Source organism: Capricornis sumatraensis, chromosome 15 (genome assembly GCF_032405125.1).
Source record: "Capricornis sumatraensis isolate serow.1 chromosome 15, serow.2, whole genome shotgun sequence".
Lineage (NCBI taxonomy): Eukaryota > Metazoa > Chordata > Mammalia > Artiodactyla > Bovidae > Capricornis > Capricornis sumatraensis.
In genome coordinates this window covers 57,401,631-57,421,657 of record NC_091083.1, presented here as the reverse complement: position 1 = coordinate 57,421,657, position 20,027 = coordinate 57,401,631, and the positions used below count along the sequence as shown (strand labels likewise).

The 20,027-nt window shown below is 58.7% G+C and overlaps 1 protein-coding gene across 7 annotated transcripts; it reads left to right on the top strand.

Annotated features, from left to right (window-relative positions):
* Positions 1 to 7,285: 7,285 nt before the first annotated feature.
* ARFGAP1 (ARF GTPase activating protein 1) lies at positions 7,286 to 17,310 on the top strand. Of its 7 annotated transcripts, none has more exons than XM_068986926.1 (14): positions 7,286 to 7,415; positions 9,910 to 9,973; positions 10,162 to 10,271; positions 10,384 to 10,555; positions 11,018 to 11,118; positions 11,514 to 11,600; positions 11,898 to 11,994; positions 12,706 to 12,762; positions 13,242 to 13,274; positions 14,660 to 14,716; positions 15,194 to 15,253; positions 15,783 to 15,859; positions 16,136 to 16,183; positions 16,753 to 17,310. In XM_068986926.1, exons 2-14 carry the CDS (start codon positions 9,914 to 9,916, stop codon positions 17,093 to 17,095), a joined length of 1,302 nt encoding a protein of 433 aa, XP_068843027.1. In that variant the 5' UTR covers positions 7,286 to 7,415; positions 9,910 to 9,913; the 3' UTR covers positions 17,096 to 17,310. The 7 variants fall into 7 exon arrangements, with proteins under 7 accessions (XP_068843027.1, XP_068843025.1, XP_068843030.1 ...); XM_068986924.1 differs by having other exon boundaries at positions 10,369 to 10,555; XM_068986925.1 differs by lacking the exon at positions 7,286 to 7,415 and adding an exon at positions 7,764 to 7,871 and having other exon boundaries at positions 10,369 to 10,555.
* The last annotated feature ends 2,717 nt before the right edge of the window (positions 17,311 to 20,027 follow it).

The window sequence follows — 20,027 nt, the reverse complement described above, 5'->3', positions numbered from 1 at the left end:
GGCCGGGACAAAAGGCCTTCTGCAGCTGTCCACTGCCCTTAGCTGTGGCCACTGGCCAGGTGGGGACGCAGCTCTGTCCTGGCACTAGGACTTGCCTGGCTGAGGCTAAAGAATCCGCAGGAAGCCCTGTCCAGGGATACCCTGTTACCCTCAAGCCTAGATAGCCTTCCCCCACACCCCACCCAGCTGCAGCCACATCTCCAGAGGTCTGAGGGGTGCCCATCTGTGCCATGGTTGTTCCAAGGCCTGAGGTGGCTCCCTGCTGCTGGCGGAACAGTCCCTGGGCCTCACGCCTTCTGCAGGCCTGAGTTCTCTCCTGGCATTCTGTGTCCAGAAAAAGCTCCGCAGATTGCCCACCTACTTCTTCCCCAACCGCCCCAGCACAGAGCCTGCCCTGGAGGAAACTCCAGGAATCCCTTCCTGCCCCCAGGCGGACCTGTGTATCTCGGCCTCCTGCCAGCCATGCCCCCAGGCAAAGGACTGGATCCCCATCTCCAAACTGTGATGGGTCTTCCCATCTCTGCAAGGTGGGGAGGACTTCCTATCCACAGCCTCTTTGAAGCAAATCCCTTCCTTCTCCGCAGCCCTCCAGCTCGAGAGAGCACACCCAAAGACCTCAACAAAGCAGCGTTTCCCTTGTAAGACCAGAGATCCAGAGGCCCACCTTCATCTCCTCCCCAGCCCAGTGGACTTCACCTTCCTTTAGGCCCCTCCTCCTGGGCAGCAGGAGCTCCTGGAAGCTCCAAAGGCAGAACTGAAGGAGGAGAAACTTGGAAGGAGGACTGCCCAAGTCCTCTGACAAAGCTTGGAATTCAAAGGGGCCTGGCTAATCCCAGACACAAAAGACAGGGAAGCGCAGCCCTGCAAGGGGGCTCCAACCCTCTTCTCCACTCCCCGACTCTTCAGGCCAGGACAAAGGACAGGGGTGCCCTCCTCCAGCTTGGAGGTGCCAAGGTTGGTCAGAGCGGGGCTCACACACACCCTCCACAGACAGGCCAACACACAGATAGATACACACTCCCAAACTCACCTGAACCCTGGCCCCCAGGGGTGTCAGATCTCAGAACAGGGACTCCGGAGGTCACTCATTGCCTAGTGCTGGTTTCACATACACACATACCTTTGCATACACTCCTTGTGCGCACACATGGGGCCACACACAATTTCGGACACCCGTGGACGGGAGCGCAGGGGCGCCACTTCCCAGCTCAGGACTCGGACATCTCGGCCGGGCGCTCCGACCTGGCGGCTTTTGTTCTGCTCCAGCAACTTTCAGAAGCTCCCCCAGCACCTGTGAGGCAGCTTGGGACCCTTCTTCGCACCCCACGGTCGCCCCGCACCGCGCCCCCAGCCCGGCCCCGGAGGGTACACACTACGCGCCGGGTCTCACGGAGGGGCCTTCGGGGTCGCGCACAGGGCGCTGGCTTCCCACTCCCCGCCCCCGGGCGGCAGGGACCTAAGACAGCAGAAGGGCGTGGGTCCGAGCTGTGCCAAGTCAGGAGCCCGCAGAGTGGGCAGAGCTGAGAGCCGGGGGCGGCGTCCGGATCCCCTGTGCTCTGGGACTGCCAGCTGGAAAGTACAGAGAAAGATGAGAATGAAGCGGCCGGAGCAGCGGCCCGTGGTACTGGCCCTGCCTTTGGGCGCCGCCTCTAAAAGTCTGCACCAGGGACCACCCGGAGCGCGCCGGACTTCCGACCCTCAGTCCGTCGCCCACGCCCTGCAGCTCCTCAACTTCCCACCTCAGCCCCGCCCATGGGCCCTCCCCCGGCCCCTCCCTCCAATCCCCGACCCCTCCCCGCAGACTGGAGACCTTCGCAGGCCAGGTCCCGCCCCGAAGCCCCCACCAGCCCTCTGCCCAGCTCCGCCAGGCAGCCAGGGTCCTCCAGCCCAGCCCCGTCTTTCCGAATAACAGCTGTGCCAAGTCTCTCTCCTTCTCTAACTCGGACTCTGGGGGTTTCTCGCCAGCTAGGGACAGGGCGTGGGATCCCCTTCTAAAAGGGGCGATGGCGCTGCTTCTCAGGAGGCCTGGAGTTGGAGGCGCCCTGTGGTGGCTCCAGGGCAGACCTGGCACTGCTGCCAACCCACCCCATAGTGTCCAGGATATCCCGCCCCCACCCCACACCTCCTGCACTTGCCCCCAGGCCCTCGCAGGACCCAACCAACCAGCCTCCTTCCTAATGGGGCCCCAGGCAAACTCAATTGCTGAGGCTCTCTGGACCAGGTCAAGTGCTCAGAGGTCCCCCTCTTGGGGGTGAGGGCCCAGGAGGGAGGAGCGGGTGGCCAGCCTATCGGAGTTCACCTTCCCAGGCACCGTGGGGGACCTGCAGGCTAGGCCAGGATCAGGCTGGAGGGGGAGGGAGACCCTGGGTTGAAGGCGGGTTCCTGTGCTAACTGGAGGGAGGACTAGACGAGGACCCCCAGGTCACAGGTGTGGAGGTGGGACTGAACAAGAGGGAAGGCAGATGGTGGGAGGGAGGCAGTTAAGGTCGGGGCCAGAGGTGTGGGCACAGCTAGGTTGGGCCTTCTCCCCTGGTCATAGGGAGCCTCTGGGTTCTCTATCAGTGTGGGCCATGCTCAAGTGTGCCTCATGCCGGGAGGGGGCGTGAGGCCCTGGTTAGACCCCAGGGAGGAGCAGGACCCGAATAGAGTGGCCGTATGGGTGGGAGAGGGAAGGGACACACTAGGTGAGGGGCAGCTCAGCAGTGCCACTTCAGTCCACCTGAAACCCTTCTTCCCTCCCGCCTTCAGGCTGAGTTCCTGCCTCTCCGGACAGATAAGTTGCCCTCAACCCTACACTGGTTTCCTCCTTCCTTCCAGCAGCAGTTCCCCACCCCCATCCCTCTTACCCCGCCCCAAAGAGAAGAGGAGATGGACAGAGCCCCACCCAGGCATCTCCAGCATTCGTGCCAAGCTGGCTGGGCTCAGGCTGGGCCCCAGGAACACAGAAGGGAGCCACGAAATCCCCGCCTCAACTTTGGCCACAGGGAGAGCTCACCTGACCCCCAGGGAACATGATGGGCTGTGAGGCAGGTGTAGACTGCTTTCTCCCCCACCCCTCAGACTTCTGTTGAGCCCTTGCCGTCCTGGGAACCTGCCTCCCTCTGGGGCTTCAGGGCTGAAGCTTGGGTCTTAAATGCCGCCGGTCAGCACATTCCATCCCTTTGGCCTGTTGTTGGTTCAGAAGTGGACATGTGACCCAAGAGACTGAATCTTGGGCTTTTGGCTGGGATGTGAACCACAGAGCTTACAGCATTAGGAGCTACATATTGGGGACCTTCAGATGAAAATGGAACAGCAGAGCAAACATAGAGAGAAACCTAGTTCTTAGTGATGCTATTGAGCTGCTGGATCAAACCTCATCCAAAAGCCAGATTACCACTGGGCTTTTCACCACATAAGCCAATAGCATCCTTTTGTTGTTTAAGCCATGTGGGGTTGGGTTTTCTGTATCTAACTAGAATTTGGACAGATTCTTGACTAAGATAGGCATGGGAGGGGCTAAGGCAGGGGGTAAGTGGGTCTTCCTGTCATAGCCCTGGGATCTGAGCCCTCAGGTCTTCAATCTGAGAAGCTGGCCCTGTCTCAACACATTCTTGGCTATGACTGCTTAGCCTGAGTAACCAAGTGTCCTCTGGCACAACTGCAAGTTCCTGGGTGTTTTAGGATGAAGACAACTCAGGTTCAGAAACAGCTGTGCTCTGTAGTGATGCATGGTCTCGAGAGTCAGCAGGGCCACAATCCAACTTCCTTCCACCTCCTTTACTCCAGGGCACAGTTCTTCCCTGTGCATCTTTCAGGGCCAGTGGCAGGGGTCAGATAGGACAGGTCAACCAGGCCTTTCTTCATGTGAAGCCAAGTCCATCCATGCAGCAGGCCAGAGGCCAGGAACGAGACAGTCCTAGTCTGAGCCAGCTCCATGCCTGTCTCTCAGATGAAGGATGGAGCCACTTCAGGGAGGCACTGGCTGTGGAAGGTAGTCAATGGAGGAGAGAAACAGAGAGAGCGCAGAAACCAGGCAGGTGTCCACTGGCCAGTGAGCATGTGCCCAGCTTCACCACCATTATGAAAATGGAAATCAAAGCAGTAGTGACAACACGTATGTTCACAGTGTGGCAAAGATGAGCTGCATGACACTCAGCCGGGAGGTATCGTACCTAAGAAATGGGTGCACCGGCATCAGGGCATTTGGTACAACGGCTCTGTGAACAATCTGGTCGAATCCACCAGAGCTGACCCAGCACTCACACAGTGAGAGTCGACACCACGTGGGCATTGCAAAGTACATCCACAGGCCCACACCCAAAGGGGCCAACGGTGAATTTGCAGATGGACTGTGTGGCTTGGGCTGGCCCTTTCCTCATGGAGCCATTTACTCTGAGGCTTTCATTTTGCTGCTCTTGTGTTCCCTTCAATTTATTCACATCGAGAATTTCAGGAGCCCTGGGGAGGAAACCACTAAGATGATCATGTTACTCTGACTGGAAGTTAATCGACTGCTGGTGGTTCCGAGAGAAAAACAAATTACATATGTGTTTTAGATGGGGCAATAAAACACCTTCAATTTGCAGTTCCATGTTCTGCACCATTCACCATGTCATACCCAGACTTATCCTCTGTCCCTTGGTCATTGTGCCAGCCTTGAGACGGCAGAGAGAGGTAGGGGTGCCACAGCTGCTGCAAGGTGGCAGGCTTCCCTGTCCTTGGAGGGCCCTCCCTCTGCTCTTGGCTCTGGGGAAGACCGTGGCCCCAGGCTCTCCAGTGGTGGAGTGGGGATTGACTTTTAGCTTTACGGTCAGAAAACTGAACATCTAGCCTCTGCTCGGTGTTGACTCTTGTTGCTCAGTTGCTCAGTTGTGTCCAGCTCTTGTGACCCCATGGACTGCAGCATGCCAGGCTTCCCTGTCCTTCACTACCTCTTAGAGTGTGCTCAAACTCATGTCCATTGAGTCAGTGATGCCATCCAACCATCTCATCCTTTGTTGCCCGCTTCTCCTCCTGCCCTCAATCTTTCCCAGCATCAGGATCTTTTCCACTCAGTCGGGCCTTCACGTCAGGTGTCCAAAGGATTGGAGCTTCAGCATCAGTCCTTCCAATGAACATTCAGGGCTGATTCCCTTACAATTGACTGGTTTGATCTCCTGGCTGCCCAAGGGACTCTTGAGAGTCTTCTCTAACACCCAATTTGAAAGCATCAATTCTTCAGCTGTGCCCTTTCCAGGACCACTTTCCCTTTTCCTCTCCTACCTTTCAACATCCTTCACACCTCCTCCTCCAGGAAGCTCATGTAAGGAATACAGCACAGGGCTCTTGCTCTCTGAAGCCCGGGGTCTTGTGCTGAAATCTACACTGCCTCACATTGCCCCTATGTAGACTCTATGGGTGCCTTGTCCACATCACCTCAGCCCTCTTGTTTCTGTGCATGCCAGTGGCTTCTCCCTGTGAGACCTGCTGGCTCCTTCCTGAGGGCTTCCCCTGCCTGCAAGATGTGCTCATGCTAAGCTGGGCACAGGGCAGGCTGGACTGGCCAGGAAGCCAAGGTAAACCTCCAGGGCAACTTTCAACCAGCAGTGGAGGGAATTACAAGTGGGATATAATTCAGAGTACCTGCAGACACTGGAGCCCTCACACTGCTGCTGGGGCATGAGATGGTGCCCCCATTTTAGAAGACTGATTCACAATTTCTTATGAAATTCAATACACACCTCTCCCATCACCCAACAACTTTATGTTTAGGTAACTGTGCAAACGAAATGTTAAGATACACCCACCAAAAGACTTGTGTGTGAATTTCAGGGCAGCTTTATCCACAATAGTCAAGACTCAGAAATGACTCCATTGTCCAATATGTGAATGGATAAGTGAGATATGTTCATTGAATGGAATAGTATTCAGCAATAAAAGGAATGAAGAGCTGAAATATTAAGTGAAAGAAACCATTTGAAAGAGTACTTATTGAATGATTCTGTTTATGTAAAGTCCTAGGACAGGCAAACTAAGAAATGGGGATAAAAATAAGAACAGTAGTTGCCTGTAATGGAAATGTCCTATGGTGTAGGTTACACTGGGGTATGCGTTTCTCAAAACCTATTGAGTGTAAATCACTGAATGTAAATTATACCTCAGTAAAAATGTTCATACTGTGCTTAGTCGCTTGGTCTTATCAGACTCTGTGAGTCTGTAGCCTGGCAGGCTCCTCTGTCTATGGGGATTCTCCAGGCAAGAATACTGGAGTGGGTTGCCATGCCCTATTCCAGGGGATCTTCCCAACCCAGGGATGGAACCCAGGTCTCTTGCATTGCAGGAAGATTCTTTACCATCTGAGCCACCAGGGAAGCTCAAGAATACTGGAGTGGGTAGCCTGTCCCTTCTCCAGGGGATCTTCCTGACCCAGGAATCGAAATGGGGTCTCCTGCATTGCAGGCAGATTCTTTACCAGCCGAGCGACCAGGCAACTGGATCACTCCAAAAGTTACACAGATCAATCCAGAGTGTGTGGATATACAGAAAAGCACAAAGTAAAAACAAAACCAAACATCACTTGCAGTTACACTCCCCAGAGAGAGATCACCAGTCTGGACAGTTACTCTTCCTACAGTCATAGTTCCCATACTTGGGACCATCCTATTCACACTGCTTTGCAGCCTGCTTGCAACATCTCTAGCTGCTCTCCACATCCACCCCCATCCTTCTCTACCTCAGATTACACCTGTAGGCTTGGCCAGTGGGAGGCAAAATCGGGAGACCAGAGGGCAAGAGACCGGAGAAGCTGGTATTCACTCCTGTATCTTTTCCTACTGGATCACCTTGGGCTCGCCATGCCCACAACCAGAGATGACAGAGCCTTTGGAGCCGCGGCGCCGAGGACACTGTCCTTCCAGAGTCGGAACCTCTCCCATCCCCTTGGAACCTGTTGACGTCACAGCTCTGCCGGTCCAGCACTGGCTTCCCGCAGAATTCCTGCGGTGCCCTAAACCTGCTCACACCCTCCTAATCAGCCCCCTTGTAAGTAAACCCCCGTGAATCATCCTAATTTGAGCAGGCCATCTTTATCCCGTCCGAATCCTGACGGGGCAGCGCCGGTGAGCGTGACTGTCGGTCTCCAGGACACCGCGGTCCCCGCTGGACTAACAGCTCTAGCACAGCAGCCCGGAGGAGGACGCGTCCCTATAGCGACGGAGGAGGGTCGCGCTTCCGGCCCAGCTGGCAGGGCGGAAGTCCCGCCTCGCCGGCCCGCCCCCGGCTTCCCGTGAGACCCTGCGAAGCGCGACGTAGCCGGAAGCGGGTGGCGACCGGGTGGGCGGCCGGCGCGCGTCCTCTGTGCAGTTCGCGGCACGGCAGACCCTGGCCCGACCGCCGCCGAGACCCCCGCCCTGACCCCAGTCCGACCCGGCCCAAAGGATCTAGCGCCCTGCCCGGTAAGCGCGCGACCGAGACCTAGAGGTCCTGGTTCCCTCTGGGGCTGGTCCACGGCCCCTCCCGGTGGCCGCCCCCGCCAGACCCCCAGCCACCTCGAGGCAGCCATCCACAGGATTTGGAAGCGCCCACCTCGCCCTCCCCCAGTCGTTCCGGGGCTGGTCCACGGTCCCCCTTCAAGCCCCCCACCCACCCACGTAGCACCCCTCCTCCGGCCGTCCCTGCCCAGACCCCCACCCACCCTGCAGGGCGCCCCAGATCCCCAGCCTTCTTTCCGCTGAGACTGTCACAGGCCCTTGTTCACCTGCACCCCTTCCGTAGGGCTAGCCGGCCCTGCCCCGTCCCCTCCTTCGGATCCAAGACGTGGTCCAGACTCAGGGTCCGGTCAGGCCTCTTTCTGAGTTCTGAAAGGTCTTCCACTTTTCAGAGGGAAGGATCCTCCTCTTGGTGTTGAAGAGGTGGGTCTCATCGGGAGTGGCAGCCACCCCTTGGCCTTGGGTGACCGTGTTGCGGGAGGGAGAGGAAACCGAGAGAGAGGACTTTGGAATCCTCCCTCAGTTTATGTACGTCTAGTAGAAGGGCTGTGTTTCTCATCTGCCCTGTTAAACAGCTTCTCGCCCACCACAGATGTTTGAGAGATAATTGTGCTCATTTGGTGCAGGCTTAAGGGTCCAGTCCCCATGGGTTTCTGTGCCAAATGGGGCTGTCATGACGGCCCAGGGGATAACTAGTGTTGAAGTTGGCCTTGGCATCCCTTCCTCACTCTCCAGAAGTGCACAAGTAACAGAGCTTTAGGATGAGAAACAGTTGTCCTTCCACGCAGGTGCTTTGAGTGCTCAGGTGGTTTCAGAGAAAGATCAGCATGATTTGTCTCTGTCGCTGGTGACACCCCCAACGGTGGGCTTAAGTCATCCCTTTTAATCTCAGGTGTTGATGAAGTTCCCACTCAGGGAACAGTGTTCTAGAGTCTGACAAGTGACTTCTCTCATGAGCTGAGAAAAAATGTCTTGGTTCACAGTTTACTGAAACCTCGTCCTCTTGCAGAGAGCTGTGTGTTACCATCTTGATTTCAAGTATTAAAGCAGGAGTTCTTGGATTCTTTTTCAAGATAAACTATGGTTTTGAAAGAAGGTATTTGTTTCTCATGTATTGAAGTTAGTATTTCACAGAATTAAAGGGTCTTCTTATGCAAAGAAAAAGTTGCTCTTAAATCCAGCCCACATCATTCACTTTCATGTGAGTTCACTTTTACATGTTTCCCCCGCTGTCATTCTGCCAGTCCTCACTCTGCCTTCTTTTACACAATTACAAATTCAGGGCAGGCTCATCCTAGTTCTGACTGCTGTTTGCCTTGTATCCTGTGAGTGTTTGGCATTCTAGATTCAGGAAGCATGGTTGTGGGGACAAGCCGGGTCCCCTTGAGAAGTAACTGAAGGTAACAGGCAGATGCAGACCAAGATGCTCCTGGGTTTTCATGCTGTTGCATTGGCAGGGAAGCTGGCGGGAACAGGCCCCTCTCAGACAGTGGGCGCAAGGTCGGAGGTTACAAACACTGCTGGCAACCCAGGCGTGTGGCTCTGTCTCTTGACAGTGGCCTATGTGTCTGCAACGAGACATGTCCTGCCAGGGAAGCTGGAGGGACAGTGTGCACACTCTGGTCCCAGGACCCCGGCCAGGTTAGGGTTAGTTTACATCCAGCACCGTGCTGGGCACCGTTTCCCTCCCTGGCTTGATTCTTACTGTATCAACTTTCCTGGTCATGAATTAAACAGGCCACCGTTGAACTTGAACTTGGCCAAGGCTAGGAGATCTGTGAAGAGATGGCTTTTCTCTTCAGCCCAGGCTATGTGGCTGCTATTTGCCACAGCATCCCCATGAGGCACTGTGACAGATCTGCAGATCCATAGGCCCTGCCCATGCCCTGCTGTGGCCATACACTCTGTCACCTCCATCCTTCAGATGGCCCCTGGGAGGCCAGCCTTGTCCCATGTCAGTCAGGACCACCACTTCTGCCCCAGGCTTGGACCCTCCCTGCGTTGGCTTGAGGCAGGTGGGGCGTTGCCGGGACCGAAAATGTGGGACTCCCTGACTTCAGGTACCATCAGCCTGAGTCCAGTATGTTGCCCTGAAGGCAGGAAAAGAGATTTAGCAGCCAGTTCTGAGCACATTTTATAAAGCCCAGCCCTTTGCTAGGAGCTTCACCAGAAACCGACATTCCATAAATTACTGTCTTGATGCAACGTGGTAAGGGCCCTCTAGTAACTGCAAGTTGCTCCTCATGATCACTTTATTGGCCTGGCAGCATCCACACCGCTTTGGGCTTTTCCTTGCGCTTGGAGAGCAAGTTCCCGCAGTGAAGGGCCCCCGCGCTGCCTGCAGTGAGCTGTCCTGTTCCCTAACAGCTTCTGAGCAGCTTCTTGGGGTTCCTTGAGGTTATATCTGGTAGTGTGTTTGCACTGGCGGTTGATTTTCTTGTGAAAATCTTGTTTTTCTCAGCACCATGGCCAGCCCAAGAACCAGGAAAGTTCTTAAGGAAGTTCGGGCGCAAGATGAAAACAATGTAAGCATCTGCTGTTCCTCGACACCCAGTTCAGGTTTCAGGAACCTCTCGGGGTAGTGTGTGGTCTCCCTGTCACCATTGGCCTCATAACCAGCCTCCCTGTTCTTGCTGTTGGGGCCACCATTGGGTCTTGGGGGTCCCTGGGTCCTGCCTCAGCCTCTGGACAAGCCCCTGGACACCCTTCGCAGGTGTGTTTCGAGTGCGGCGCCTTCAACCCACAGTGGGTGAGCGTGACCTATGGCATCTGGATCTGCCTGGAGTGCTCGGGGAAGCACCGTGGGCTTGGGGTTCACCTCAGGTCAGTGCCCAGGGGTGGGGAGGAGTGGGCCCCATGTAGGTCGGCCCCTTTCACCCCCGGGCTCTGAATCAGGGGGCGATATCGGTGATGAGGCCAGCCCTCTGCTGTGCAGCTTTGTCCGCTCCGTCACGATGGACAAGTGGAAGGACGTGGAGCTGGAGAAGATGAAGGCGGGCGGGAACGCTCGGTTCCGAGAGTTCCTGGAGTCTCAGGAGGACTACGACCCCTGCTGGTCGCTGCAGGAGAAGTACAACAGCAGGGCTGCTGCCCTCTTCAGGGACCGGGTGAGGCAGGCTGCCCGCCACGTGGAGGCTGCTCCGGCCGCGGGCACTGAGCTCCTCTGCGGTTCTGACCACAGCATGGAGGCCGCGTGCCATCCACATGGAGACAGCATGCATGGCCTTGGCTCTTCCCTCCTGGAGGACTTGGGGGCCCTGTGGTTTACTGGGCTGAGGATGGGCTTTCCTCCCACCCTCCGGGAAGCGCTGTGTCCAGACACCTCCGTGCATGCAGCTAAAGCTTCCCTGAGAACTACAGTGCCTGCTGGGGGAGGCCCATCATTTGGGTTGTAGAAAGGGGACCTCAGAGACCAACAGCTTGCCCGTTTGGCGTCCACACCCAGCAGAGCCCCCAGCCCGTGGTGTTAAGCTGGAGGGGCTGTGTGGGGGCCAGGGAGTGCACTGCGGTCAGGGGCATTTAGGCCGCCTTGATGGGCCCCTGCTCTCTGACCCAAGTTCCCTTGGCAGGTGGCCGCTCTGGCTGAAGGCAAAGAATGGTCTCTGGAGTCATCACCCGCCCAGAGCTGGACTCCACCTCAGCCCAGGACACTGCTGTCCTCTGCCCACCGGTAGCTATTCATCCAGCCTTCTGGCCAGCTCCGTGCTGGGTTCAGCCCAGCCCCTTCCTCCTCCCTCTTCAGTAGTGAGATTCTGGTCAGAAGGGCTCCAGACCGTGGGCCAGTGCTTGCTGTGGCCTTGGTCCCCCTGGTTTCCCTGTGCCCCGCCCCACCCCACAGGCTCAGGCCGGCATGAAGCCACTGTGGCTCCCGTCCCCCCAGAGCCGCGCCTCCCCTTCTGCTCACCAGTTTCAGCCACTGAGCCTAAGCTTGAGCTGCCTTCTGCTCAGAGCTTAGTTTTCAGAGGAGCCAGGAGTGAGCAGGTGGGCGTGACTGCACCTCCCAGAGACCCTTGCGGGCATGTACCCGCCCTCTGTTGGCCTCTAACTTTTGAGTCACCATTGCAGAGCCTCCGGCCAGGTGCAGAACTCCACCGCCTCTGGGGACAAGGCTTTCGAAGACTGGTTGAATGATGACCTTGGCTCCTATCAAGGGTAGGGTTTCAGGTGGGCTCAGGGGAGGCTGAGAGTAGAGGGCACTGTGAGAGTGGCTGGGGCTGCTGCCCACGTGTGCGGTGGGTGCAAGATTGGCAGGCCCTGTGGAGTCCTGAGTGGCAGCTTCAGAAGGGTGCTTGAGTGAGAGAAAACCACTGAGAGAAAGGATGTGATTCCTTCCTGGAGCCTGCCTGACCTGTGGACAGGTGTGTCCGGCAGTGACTCGGTGTCTGGGTCTGGGTGCCTCTGCCCCCTGTGGCTGTCAGGAGCAGCAGCCCTGTTGCCTGTGTCCCCCAGGGCCCAGGAGAACCGTTATGTGGGGTTTGGGAACACGGTGCCGCCTCCAAAGAGGGAAGACGACTTCCTCAACAGCGCCATGTCGTCCCTCTACTCGGTGAGGATGCCGTCCCAGTCCCCCCAACCCCGATGCCCCAGGGCCTCCTGAAGACCAGCCATCCTAGGATTGCAGTGGCCCATTCCCCTTTCCTTCACTGACTTCACACCTTAAAGCTGGGCTTACAGGGTTTAATCCCTCTTGTGTTTTGTCTTTCATTTACTTTGGCTACAACGTATAACACACATGCCCCAGGTTTACAAGGCGCGTTTTCCCCGGAGACCTCGGGCTCTGAGTGGAGCCTACCTGGCTGCCCCTCCTGGCAGGGCTGTCCTGTTGCATGGGTTCTGGGCTGAGTCTGCTCCAGGGGAGAAGGGGCCGTCAGCCTGGCCTGTTTTTCAGAAGAGCCTCCCAGGGTATGAAGTTTGTGTCCCCGTGTCCCTTCCATCCTACCCTCAGAAGCTGAGCGTCTTTTGTCAGCTCCTCATGAGGGTCCCTCCACATCTCCCCAGGAGGCACAGGCTCAGTGGGAATTTAATCCAAATGACTGGCTTCTGTTGTGGAGGCTCAGGGGAAATGACCTTGGACTCAGAAAGCAGAACAGGTTTCATGACCCCTGCAGCCTGGTGGGAAGGCCTGTCTCCAGGGACTGGACCTGAGCTGCTTTTGGGGCCCCTGGCTGTGTCTTTCCCATGGAGCATGGGTGCAAAGGATGCCCTCCTGTGTCTGCGCGTGGAGCTGCCACATGGCTTGTGTGTGGCTTCCTTGCAGGGCTGGAGCAGCTTTGCTACCGGAGCCAGCAGGTTCGCCTCAGCAGCCAAGGAGGGCGTAAGTACCAGGCCGTCCTGCAACATCACAGGCCAGGCAACCAGGGGTCCTGACGGGGCTCCAGCCACAAGTTCGTCTGCCCTATGGGGGTTTTTGTGAGTGGCCCCTCTGCCAGAGACTCTGAGAGCACCCAGGGTGCTGGGGAGAGGTGAGAAGTATGACTAGCTGTGCTCAGCAGTGAACAGCAGAGCCCACTGGACAAGGCCCCACCCTGCCTGGGGGCCCCATGTCCAGAGCTCAAAGGTCAGCGTCGGGCCTGCTTCCTTGCCCTGGGTGCCCTTACCCGACCCTGATGGTCTAGCTCCTGGGGGAGCAGGTGTGGAGGGCAGCTTTGCAGGGCCTGAGAGCCACTGTGGGGTGAGTGCCAGTCCTCATGGCCATCAGGAAACAGGCCTGGGTACCCAGGCCCTGCAGATGCGCAGCTCTGGCAGCCAGTGTCGGGCAGCTGACCAGAAGACCTTCTTTGTGCTTCCTTCCAGGCGACAAAGTTCGGGTCCCAAGCAAGTCAGAAGGTACCAGAGGAAGCCTTTGCGTTGGCACTGTGGGGACTTCTAGGCTGGGTGGCCTCTGCGTGCCTTGTGTCAGGGGAGGAGTTTTTTACACCAGCAGTCAGGCGCCCACAGGCCCGCACGGGATTGTCTCTCAGGCTCCCACATCTCCATGTCACTTCAGGCGCCTGTGGGTTTGGGAGGTGGAGGCCACTGTGCCTTTGGCCTTGTGGGGAAGGAGGCCCTGCGCCGGGTCTGGGCAGCCGCGGGTGGGAGACCCAGCACCCCCTGGAGATGGGGGTTTTGTCCCAGTGATACAGTGTTCCTTGTCTCTGTTAGTGCCGTCCCTTCCTGTGGTTGCGTCGGGGCCCGGTGTTTGTCTTGTTTTCAAACCTTGGCTCGCAGTCCTGGTGGTCTCCTGCGTGGTGTCTGGCCCTGGGCTGGGTTCTAGACTTGGGATAATGGCTTTGGGGGCCGGCAGAGGAGCCTCGGAGCCATGCGGGCCCCTCCCACCCTGAGGGCTGAGCTCCTCCAGCCCCACTCAGGGACATCTCTAAGCCCCCATTTCACTTGACTTCCACCCCGCCTGCTCCTGTCATCCTGGGAGGGTCAGGTGGGAGGGGCTGGGTCTAGAGACGGTGCGGTGCCTGTGGAACCCCGTCCTGGTTGTCGCGACCATGGCGCCTACCGCCTTGCTCTCTCTCTTCCCCCACCCCTGTCTCCCCACGCTGTCTGGGTAAAGTTCTGGGGTTCCAAGCAGCAGCCAGAGCTGGTAAGGCCCCGTCTGTGCTTGTGCATGCCCGCTGACCCCCACTCCCCATGTATCCGGCACACGCCTGGACTACAGCCTGCATGTTGGTGCTTCTATGTGCTCACACTCAGAGCTGCTCCCCAGCCTGATGGGCTCCCATTTGAGTATCTGTGTCACAGGCAGGAGGCATGGGATCCAGAGCTCAGGGCTGCCATAAGGTACCAATGGGCCGGGGTACCCTGAGGTCTACAGGGAATTTTTCGTGGTGTGGTTTAATTATCTTCAGCTGAATAACCTGAGAGAGTCCGGTCCCACAGTGCCCCGCACTGTGGTTGTCTCCCCATTGTCCTGCCTGCCCCCAACCTGAGCCGCTGGCCTGGCCTGGCCTCCCCCAACCCCCAGCTCCATCCCTTCTGTCTGAGCTCCCTTGGGGCCCCCTGGAGGGCAGATGGGACTGGGGGTACACCTGTCTGTATGAGGGACAACAGGGGCTCTTCAGGAGCCCAAAGGCCAAGGATGCCAGTGCCTAGTCTCCACAACAGCCAGGAGCATTGTGTGCTAGCGGCTAGGCATTGTCAGCTACCTTCCCTCCACAGGCAGAGTTCGCCATCCTGAAGTGAACATGCCACAACATGCCACATGTCTTTCCTTATAACAGGCATCGGAGTTGGGCCACAGTCTGAATGAGAGCGTCCTTAAACCCGCCCAGGAGAAGGTAACATGGGGAGAACTCCTGGTGTTCAGCTGCGTTCAGTTCCCCGGGCCCTCATTCGAGGGGCAGTTGCTCCTGGGGGCTCTGTTTGGGTCCTCAGACTCCCTGGTGTCCCTGGCGGCCTGTTGCCTGTGGGCCCTTGTCCTGGGCTCAGTGAGGCCTGGCCTTGCACCTGCTCCTGCTTGGCTGGGCGTGCGTCCTGCCGCTTGCCCTGGAGGCCCAGACAGGCAAGAGGAACATGGGGTGGGCAGGGCAGGGCAGTGCCAGCCTGTGTGGGAGGTAGAGGGCGACACAGAATACCAGGGGTGGGGTTCCAGTGAGACACCTGGGCTGCAGGGTGGTCGGCTGGCCCTCCCTTTTGCTTCTGGGGAGGGGACAGCGCAGAGACAGAGCCCCTGGAGCCGGTGCTGGTGGGCGGCAGCCTTCAGTGCAGGCAGTGGGCGTCTGCTGGGCTGTGACGACGCTGTTCCCATCTGCCAGGTGAAGGAGGGGAAGATTTTTGATGATGTGTCCAGTGGGTTCTCTGAGCTGGCGTCCAAGGTAGGGCAGCCCCGTCTGACATGCAGGCTCGGCTGGACACGTCTCCATGTTCCAAGGCACCTGGAACCGTGAGTGGGGAGGGCCAGCGCTTCATGCGCATCTCTTCATGGCCCAAAGGGCCTGTAGGACCAAGGGGTCAGGCAGACGCTCCGGTGCCGACAGCCTGAGGAACATGGAAACTCCTGGACGAGCGCTGGTCCCAGCCACTAACCTGTTGCTGTTTTCTTTCATTCTTTTCTTGCTGCGGCCAACCTTCCTGGTGAGCGTGCTGTGGGTGGCCTGCCTCTCCGCCTAGTGCTATGCGTGGGGGCGCATTCATCCTGCTTCCCGGCCCAGAGCCTCTCCGCAGGCTCTCCCGGCCGTAGCCTCTTGTGCCCACACCGCAGGCATCCCGCCGTCCCCGTCCGATCCTGTCCAGTAAACTGGCCTGAGTTTGGTGGTGTCACGGCATTTCTAATCTTCACCCTGGCCTTTGGACACTGTGCGCTCCCAGCAGAGCCCAGCTGAACTGTCTTCTGCTCTCTTCCAGGTCCAGGGAGTTGGCAGCCGGGGCTGGAGGGACGTCACTACCTTTTTTTCTGGGAGAGCAGAGGAGTCATCAGACAGGTATACTGTGTCCCTTCCTAAAGTAGGCTTCCTTCTGAGATCTCCCCCAGATCTCAGAGGCAGGGCGTCTCCCCCAGGGCCTTGGGTGACAGTCAAAAGCCCCTGGAGCCCTGGAGGTGCAGGGAGGCATGTCGGTCCCTCAGTCTCTTACTCTGAAGCCCTGCCTTCTCCCTCGGGAGCTACTGCTGCCCAGGTGGTGGGGGTGGTCTCAGCGTTGCCCTTGTGGGACAGGCTGAGGGACAGGAAGGACCGCTGGGCTTTGACCCACCTCCTCAGGGTCTCCAGCGCTCAGGGCTCTGCCCAGGCCTTCCTGCTGGGAGCCAGGTGAGCCAGCTTTCTCCTCCTCTGACTCGGATGGGACCCTGGGGCTCTGATGGATGAGCTTATGTCCGGCCCAGAGTGGCAGCCACTCTGCCAAGGTGGGTGCTGTCGGTCTGCCTCCTCGTGGACCAGCTGCTTCCTCCCGGCGCTGTTGGACGTGTTCAGTGGTGAGGTTGTGGTTGGGTGAGGAAGCCTCGTCCTGAGCTGGTTCCACAGTGCAGAGAAGGGTCAAGTCTCTGAGTTTTCTTCCCGTTATTTGTTGCAGGAAAGTAGTATTTTACATTTTCCTCTGAAACATCCTCCATGTGGGTGGGACTGATGGAGGGTGGGCTGATGGCAAGTGGCCTGAGTCCTTGCATCAGGTTCCATGGCCTCAACGCCATGGTGGAGTCACCCCGAGGCTGGGTGTCCTCTGCCCTTGAGAACAACGGCTCCAGGACTCTGAGAGGCGTAGGCCGGGACTCTGGGTTGGAGCTCAGACTTAGCTAGGGAGAGGCTGAGGGGAGGCCAGGTGGCTTGGGGCCCCCGTGGTGACCTGGTTCTGGAAGCTCAGAGAGCCCTGTCTGTCCCAGACCCCCGGAGGGCCCGAGCTACCAGAACAGTGGTGGAGACAACTCCCAGAATACCCTCGACCAGAGCTTCTGGGAGGCCTTCGGGAGCGCCGACCCTGCCAGGGCCCACCGGTCCCCAAGTAGCGACAGCTGGACATGCGCGGACGCCTCGGCCGACAAGAGGAGCTCGGACAGCTGGGATGTGTGGGGCTCGGGCTCTGCGTCCGCGTCCAACAATAGGATCAGCGACAACAGCGACGGTGGGGAGGCCTGGGGTGGTGGTGGGGAGGGCCGGGCCAAGGTCGCCAAGAAGGCCACGCCGCCACCCACGGTGGACGATGGCTGGGACAACCAGGACTGGTAGGGCGCCAAGGCCGGTGCAGCGGTCGCTCCGCCTGCTCCCTCTTTCCATTCCACCCGAGAAACGCCAGACGTGCAAGAAGACAGCCTCAGCCGAGACCCAAGAGCCACATGCCTGTGGGAGTAGGGGCACTTCTGTGCCCCTGTGCTCACTTTTCGGGGGACCCAAGCCAGGTGCTGTCGCAGGCAGGGCTCCCTGCTGCTGCAGGGCCAGCACACCCAGCCCCTCCCCAGAGAGCTCGGTAATAAATGCTCTCGGTGTTGCACGCGGCCACACGTGCTCGAGGCCTGATTTTCCTTGAAGCGACTTTAACTTTGCTCTCTTTTTTCTTTGCAAGAAATTGCCTGAGGTTTGGGCACTGCATTCACCTCCTCTTCCCATTCCTGTCTACACTAATGCTCACCTGTGGCAGCTTGCCTGGCCTCAATCCAAACCACTGGGCTCCCATGGGAGCACTGGGCCCAGGTGGTTGCCAGCCCTATCCTCCTGGCTGGCTTGGCAGCAAGGGCCTGAGCATCCAGCTCCCCTGCCCCCTTGGGGCTTTGATGTCACAGCAAAGCACCTGGAGACACAGGGTGGTCTGGGCAATCACCCTCACCAGCGAAGGGGAAAAAGGTCCCCAGTGGGTGGGTGTCTGGGAGAGCAGCTTTGTAAGGACAGACTGGCACTGCTCCCTCCTGTCCTGGTTAGACATGGGGCAGCCAGCAGATGGCCAGCTGGACCTTCGTTTTCCTGACACCTCCTGACCCGGGGCACCTGGGGCCACTGGAGGTTCTGGACCAGAGCTGTGCCTTCTGGGTGGTTCCGTGTCCTCCTGTCCCGGGGCAGCACTTTGGGGCAGGTGTGGTCCCTGGTGGGATTGTCTTAGAGCCTGTTCTCAGTTGAGTCCCAGTTGTGATGACCAGGTGGGCCTCTGCCTCTCTGGAGAGTACACCTGTCGGCCGTGCAGCTACCCTCAGCTCCCTGCCTGCTGTCCCACCCAGGCTCTGGCTCCAGGAGGCCAGGCCAACCACCAGCTGGAGCCTGGCCAGCCCCACCACCTGTCTGCCCCAGGCTTCCTGGCCAAGGCTCCAGAGTTGACCAGGAGACACCTCAATCCTAGTCTGCCCAGCTTAGCTTCCTTTTTGGGAACTTTCCCCAATGACCCGTTCATCTTTCTGGCCCCTGCTTTATACACAAACCCTTCTGCTGCCACCGTGTCCAGTAATCACTTGCAGATGGTGGCCCTGCCCAGCAGGCCCAGGCCTGCAAGCCAGATGATGGTGGCTCTCCTGCGTCCCTGTACCCTGAGCTGGGCCTGATAGGAAGACAGGGAGCAGGGCTTCCTGGGGACTGTCTGGGCGTGGAGGCCCTGCCCCCTGCACCTCCTCCCCAGGGGCCCAGGGAAGCTCTGCTCAGCCCTGAGGGCCCCTTCCTGAACATCAGGACTGAGGTTCTTGGGGCCATCTCCCCACTGCGGAGGCCCCACCTGTACCCTGGAGTGAGGGCCACAACTGCTGTGTAGCTTCCAGAAGGTTAACAGGACTCAGCCAGCAGGGGCCAGCCTGGCCCCATCCTTCCCTTTCTGCTGCTGCTGCTGCTGCTGCTGCTAAGTCGCTTCAGTCGTGTTCGACTCTGTGTGACCCCATACACGGCAGCCCACCAGGCTCTGCCATCCTTGGGATTCTCCAGGCAAGAACACTGGAGTGGGTTGCCATTTCCTTCTCCAATCTTCCCTTTCTGAGGGCAACTCTCACTGGCTGAGCTCTGACCCTGCCAGGTGGGCTGTGAGGCTCGGGTGCATGGAGCACCTGCTGGATGCAGGGACTCCTGGGTGGATGCACAGGTGTGGGGCTGGATGGGGTCCTCCCGGGAGTGCTGAGGACCTGACTAGCTTGAGAACACCTTGGTGGGCTGTGTCGTTATGTACACGCATGTTCCAAGCACCTGTGAGCCATGGGTGTGCAAGGTCATGTGTGTCAGTGCTATCAGGCTGCTGGGCCAGGCGCCCTCTGCTGACCTCCACTTGGGTCTGCAGGGCCCACCTGCTCTGCAGCGTCTGGTGTCCAGCCATGAGTCCGAAGCCATAGGTGGCTCTCAGGCCACAGCAGGTCTCGGGACTGCCTTTGCCTCAGGTCCTCAGACCCTTCCTGGCTGCAGGAGCACCAGCCACAGGGCAGGACGGAGGCCAGAGGGGTCTCAAGCTACCTAGAGCAAGGCTGGAGAGCTGGCCGGATCCAGCAGTGCCTGCCCAGTGGCTGTGGGTCCAGGGAGGACAGGAGCCTCCATGGGCGTTGGAAGGGCCTTACTCTCCAGCAGCATCCAGCCCCTGATACTTGCCCTCCAGCCCCTCCCAGTCTCCAGCGAGTATCACAGCCCTCACTGGATGGTGGCCTCTGCTGGCCAGCAGCCCAAGGGCCCTGTGCTGTGCCTGCCTCCCGCAGAGCACCTCTGCCTCCAGAAGCTGAGCCCAGAGGGGCCCTGACAGCCTCAGAGCACTTGGGAGAGGGGGCTGGTCCAGGTTGGGGTTGCGCGGTTCTGGGGGGTGTGTCCTGGGGTCCAGCAGGGGAGGGCTTGGGGCCTAGACTGGGTACCTTTCCCCACCCCCACCACAAGCTTTGGTTGGGTCAGGCCCTGAGGCTGTTGGGTGGGCTGAGGGCTTGGGAGGGGCTGTGCTTGGCTGGCCCTCACAGACCGGGAGGGTTGCGGAGAAGGGGTAGGTGCAGAGGAGGCTGGGCAGGGCAGAGTGGGGGTGGCCTGGGCATTGGAGAGTCCCACAAATGGCTCAGGTTTGGGGTCACAGGTCCTGGGATGCTAGATGAGAGGGGAGGCTGTGGCTGCTGGTATGACCCTGGAGTCCAGTTGCTGCTCCAGGCTGCCACTCACCCAGGCTGCCAGAAACCCCCTGCCCATTACTCATAGCTTGGCCTCTTGGGGCGACGTGGTGACCTTGGTC